The following is a 5,979-nucleotide window of genomic DNA, read 5'->3' on the forward strand; positions in this document are numbered from 1 at the left end:
GTTACCCAGCATGCTGTTGGCATTGTTGTAAACAAACAAGTTAAGGGCAAGATTCTTGCCAAGAGGATTGTTCCTATTGAGCATATTAAGCACTCTAAGAGCCGAGATAGCTTCCTGAAAGGTGTGAAGGAAAACGATCAGAAAAAGAAGGAAGTCAAAGAGAAAGGTACCTGGGTTCAACTGAAGTGCCAGCTCTACCCAGAGAAGCCCACTTTGTGAGAACCAATGGAAAGGAGCCTGAGCTCCTGGAACCCATTCCCTATGAATTCATGGCATAATTAAGCATGTGACTTAGCACACAGGAGTACCAGTGGACCCATGTTTTTAGGTGCAAGAACCTATTTATTCCCCATGAACTCATGGCATAATAGATGTATAGCATAGCACACAGGATAACCAATAGACCCCATGTAACAGTTATACAAGGTGCTGGAACCTATTTCCCATGAATTCAAAAGTCAATGAATGCTTTGTCACATTCAACAGCAAGGTGCCTCCCTGAGCTACTGAAACCTCTTCCCTATGAATTCATGGTATGGTAGATAAAAATAATAGCCTACTGCTACTGTAAAAATGTTTCTTGTTCATTCACTGAAAGTGTAATTTTTTTTTCCCCAAAGAGGTATTAAAGCAAAATTTAATGTGACAATTAAAATAAAAAATAATAAAATAAAATAATAAGATATGAAAAATGATCCCACATCCTGAAGAGAGGCTCTAAACATGCTTTTGAAAGCTTTCTAGTAGAGACCAGAGAGACCAGAACTCGTGCTTCAAATATTAGCTCTTATTGTTCCCCTACAGACAGTAACAGACAGTAACTGAGAAAAGGATTGGAAAGGGTGTGAGGGCCAGAGTCATACCTAGTCTATTTTATACCCAGAGCAGATCACTTTTAACTCCTTCTCCTCTATACATTATTATTTGTAATTGTTATGAAATTAAACTAAACCCAATGTCAAAGGCATTAGATATTTCGAAACAGATCCAGCCACCGTTTTAATGACCTATTTCATTTTATTTTTTTGTTATGCTCCACCAGGTCAACGTCTTTCCTGTTTGTTAGTCAGTGCCCCTCTTCAAACTAATCCCTTCTGTAAAAGGATTTTGCCTATGTAATTATGGTCCCAAATCAGTTGACCTTAAGAAAGGGATATTGGCTCAGCACCCGTAGCTCAGTGAGTAGGGCACCAGCCACATACACTGAGGCTAGCAGGTTCCAGCCCAGCTGGGCCTGCTAAGCCCAAGAGCTGGAGGTTGCTGTGAGCTGTAATGCCACTGGACTCTACTGAGGGTGACATAGTGAAACTCTGTCTCAAAAAAGAAAAAAAGAAAGTTTTATCCTGGCCAGGAGTTGGAGACCAGCCTAGGGAACATAGTAACACCTCATCTCTACAAGAAATTTTTTAAAAATTAATTTTTAGGTTTGGGCCTGTGGCTCAAGTGGCTAAGGCGCCAGCCACATACACTTAAGGTGGCGGGTTTGAATCCAGCCCGGGCCCGCCAAACAACAATGATGGCTGCAACCAAAAAATAGCCAGGCATTGTGGCGGGCACCTGTGGTCCCAGCTACTTGGGAGGTGGACGCAGGAAACTCGCTTGAGCCCAGGTTGCTGTGAGCTGTGATGCTATGGCACTCTATCCAGGGGGACAGCTTGAGGCTCTGTCTCAAAAAAAAAAAATTAATTTCTAAAAAGAAAAGGACATTATGTGAGTGGGCCTGCCCTAATTTATGTAAGTCCTTTAAAAGCAGAGTTCCTCTAGCTGGTGGAAAAAACCACTAGGAAGAAATGCAACTTGATACCCAACACATTGATTTCAGCCTTGTGAGACACTAAGCAGCAAACCCAACCACACTGTGCCCAGACTTCTAACCTAGAGATCTGTGAGCTAATAAATGGGTCACAAGTTCATGATAGATAACTCTATATGGCAATACAACATTAATATATACTTATGCCCTGCACCCAGGTGGATCACTCCCTGGTACCCACCAGTAAGAGGCCTTAGGGGAGGTTATGGTGATTTTCCTTTCCCATCCCTCCCTTGCAAGAGGTAAATAAGCAGGCCATGCTCTGTTCCACACCTCAGGATTGAGGCCAATAAGGTATTATAGCTCTGCCTGACCCTGGCTGCGATCTCATTCCCTGATGGGCCCCATAGAAGTCTCTGCCCTCTTTGGTGCACAGTCTTGAGAATCTCTACCCTGCTAAAGCCCCACACGTTCTTTCATCAGTCCATAGTGCTAGATGTCCAGGCAGTTTCTGGGTTTTGTTTAGTTTTGTTGAGAGACAAGAATCCCACTTTGTCGCCCGCAGTAGAGTGTAGTGGCATCACAGCTCACAGCAACCTCAAATTTTTGGGCTCAAGCAATTCTCTTGCCTCAGCCTCCCAAGTAGCTGGGACTACAGTTGCCTGCTACAACGCCCAGCTATTTTTTTGGTGCAGTTGTCATTGTTGTTTAGCTGGCCTGGGCCAGGTTCGAACCGCCAGCCTCGGTGTTCGTGTGGCTGGTGCCGCAACCATGGTGCTATGGGCGCCAACCCCAGTTTCTGCGTTTTTAAAATATTGCAGACAAGGCTATAATCAATATCTATGTACACAAAACTCTGTCTGGAATTTGGATAGTTCTCTTACAATAAGGAATGCTGAGTCAGGAGGGATGGACAATTTTAAAATTCCTTATACATACTCACTGCTATTTTCTAGAAAGGCTCTCCTGTTCTACCATCCCGACAGAAAAGTATGATACCTAAGGTAATGTGAGCTAAGCTGAAGCAATGGAGATTTTCTCTCAAGGAATTTCAGAGGAAGAACCTACTTCTTTTTACCCTTAAACTTTCTATTTTTGATGACCTGCCTTCATTCCCAAGCATCCAGTCACCCCCTGGGAATTTCTACCTAGATACCACAAAGGCACCCAAATTTAACGTGTCTGAATCCATCACTATGACCGACACCACAGTGGCAATTACAACCGTGGCGACCAGATTAACCTAGGGCACAACAGGCAGAGATGACAAGGGGAACAGAAAAGGGGCTACTGCAGGGGCCACACGTCCTTCTAGGCACAGTTAAGTTCGGGACAGTCCAATGGAGATACGCAGCAGCGCCCGCGAACCAACACACAGAACAAAAGGGTGACGAATATGTGTCACGAAGCTTTGCCTAGCAGGGGATGCCCAGAAAATTGGCATCGGCCGCTAGCAGACGAGCCGGGTTTCAGCGCGGGTGAAGTGGCGGATGCGCACTTCTTGCCTGGAGGGAGAGCCACGCAGCCGCCGTAGGCCAGCAGGAGGGTTGGCCTTTCTGCGCACGCGTCCTCGGTGTAGGCGCGCAGGGGAGGGCAGGGGAGGGGGTGAACCCGGTTCTCGCGCATGCGTACGCTGCACAAACTATTTGGCGGGTTTTTGCGGGCTACTGCGTTCTATCGCGGTCGCTGAGAAGCTCAGCGGTAACTTTTGGGAAGCTGAACGTGCTTCCGAGGAGAGGACCTGTTGTTATTTCTGCCCCTCCCTCAGGAACTTTTGGGGGGCTATGCCCACATTTTAAAAATATATATATTTCTCTGTCACTGGTGGCTGGGGTCTTCTGACCTCAGGGCCTGTCTTGGACCATTTGGTCACCTCCGGTCTTGGTCCACGAAAGGAGAAAGGATAAGAGAGATCTTGGCTGGCTCCCAGCCTTCCTTCCGGGCGAGCATGTCCGTGTCCGCCGACAAGCTGGCCGAGGAGCTGCAGATCTTCGGCCTAGAATACGAGGAGTCTCTGTTGGAGAAATGTGAGTTCCTCACCTCTTCCCGGGGCCCAGCCTTGGTCCACTCTCTCGTCCAAGGTCCCACGCGCCTACAACCCAAAGGGGATCGCTTCCGAGTTTCGCTTCCCTTGACTGGAGTTCTTGGTGGCCGTGAGATAAAAACTAAACTGTGGAATACGAGGACTTTGAAATACTCCCGGGATACTGTTTGTATCCCAAATCAGAAACGAATATGAAGCACGCACGATTTTAAATCAATGCCAAGTTCCCGAAAGATGGAATGGGGCATGCTGGGTTGAGAGTAATCCCCCACCCCCCTCATCCCTGCTAACAAAACAAGTTATTTGGGGAGGGTTGAAATGTATCTTTTTATTCTTGGCTTCTTTACCAGCATACACCTCAAACTTCTCTTATCAAAGCTGATGGTCTTTGCAAATTTTGAATCCTTTGAGATGGATTTCTAAAATTGAATTTTAGTGAACTCAGATTCCCTGATGCAGTGCTACATCAGCTGGGTCCCTCAGTGGTCAAGCTTCAGGGCCGTGTAAGGAGTTACTTGAAGCAAAGTCTCAGGAAAGGTGGAAGTTCTCAGTTTTAGAATCTGAATGAACATGCCCCTACTTTAACCGCTCAACAGCACTATGAGCTTATTTCATATATAAAACCAGGATGCAGGGGCCCAGTGCGTTGGCTCACATCTGTAATCCTAGCACTCTGGGAACTTGAGCTCAGAAGTTTGAGACCATCCTGAGCAAGACTGAGACCCGTCTCTACTAGAAATATAAAAACTAGCTGAGCCTAATGGTGGGCGCCTGTATTCCCAGCTACTCCAGAGGATAAAGCAAGAAGATCGTTTGAGCCCAAACGAGGTTGGTTGTGAGCTGTAATAATCCCAAGGCACTCTAGCCTGGGGCAACAGAGTGAGACTCTTGTCTAAAAAAAAAAAAAAAAAAAAAACAAGGCGGCGCCTGTGGCTCAAAGGAGTAAGGCAACGGCCCCACATGCCAGAGGTGGCGGTATCAAACCCAGCCCTGGCCAAAAACTGCAAAAAAAAAAAAAAAAAGAAAGAAAGAAAGAAATACTGGAAAACTTATATCAGCTACCATTATTTCTCACCTACCCAAGTCTGTGGCATATACCTTGTCTTCTATTATATATTCTTAGCAAAATCCTAACCCTCTACTTGAGTCCTAAATTCCATTGTTTTTCACCTGCTTAAGGATACCAGTAATTCTCTCTTACTTATTTTGGTTTTTTGTCTGCAAAAATTCTTTTCCTACCAGCATAGAAATGTGGTTCCAACTTCTGTCTTTAAAATATTGTTTATCCCACTCTTCACTTCTCAATTATTTCATACCTCAATAGGATAGTCTATACTTACTATCTTCAAATTCTTCAAATGTTTCCTCCTTAAATCCTTTTCGGTATGCTCTTGTGTCCCCACCACTTCACTTTCCTCTTCACTTGCCATCACATCTCAGGCTTTGCCAATTCTTCCTCAAATGCCCTAGCAGGAGGGTCTACTTACAGCCTACAGGCTGCATGTGGATTATGTGAGGGCTGTTTTGCTTATCTCTGGTGTTGGATATCATGAAATTTATACACAGACCTTTTTTTACTCATCAGCTTTCATTAGTGTTTGTGTATTTAATGTGTGACCCAAGACAACTCCTTCTCTACTGTGAGGCAGAAAAAAAAAATGTTTGGACACCCCTGTGCCTAAGACATTCCAAGGCTTAGGTCAGGGATCTTTTTTTCTAGATACACTCACTCCCTTGGTGATTTCACCTGGTCTAATCGTTTTATATCCCTTGTGTTTACATCAGCACCATCCTTGACTTACCTTGTTTTTCTCACACTTCACATCCAGGCAGCTAATCTCACTGGCTTATCTTCAGGGTATATACTATCCGAAGTCCAACCACTTCTTGCCACCTCCACTGCCACCACTATGATCCAAGCCACCATTATCTCTCACCTGGACTTTGCTGTGATTCTTTTTGTTTTTATTTACTTATTTATTTATTTATTTTTTGAGACTGAGCCTCAAGCTCTCCCCCTGGGTAGAGTGCTATGGCATCACAGCTCACAGCAACCTGCAACTCCTGGGCTCAAGCGAGTCTCCTGCCTCTGCCTCCCAAATAGCTGAGACCACAGGCGCCCACCACAATGCCCAGCTACTTTTTGGTTGCAGCCGTCATTGCTGTTTGGCAGGCCCAGGCT

At 45.3% G+C, this 5,979-nt stretch overlaps 1 protein-coding gene across 1 annotated transcript in view; it reads left to right on the forward strand.

Moving 5' to 3' along the window:
* Positions 1-3,448: 3,448 nt before the first annotated feature.
* Positions 3,449-5,979, forward strand: part of POLA2 (DNA polymerase alpha 2, accessory subunit) — a 36,801-nt gene continuing 34,270 nt past the window's right edge. The window contains exon 1 of the mRNA XM_003798644.3: positions 3,449-3,780. Within this exon, the coding sequence (XP_003798692.1) occupies positions 3,702-3,780 (79 nt within the window). The 5' untranslated portion in view covers positions 3,449-3,701. The remainder of the gene's footprint in view (positions 3,781-5,979) is intronic.

Source organism: Otolemur garnettii, unplaced genomic scaffold (genome assembly GCF_000181295.1).
Source record: "Otolemur garnettii isolate 467f Iridium unplaced genomic scaffold, OtoGar3 scaffold00140, whole genome shotgun sequence".
Lineage (NCBI taxonomy): Eukaryota > Metazoa > Chordata > Mammalia > Primates > Galagidae > Otolemur > Otolemur garnettii.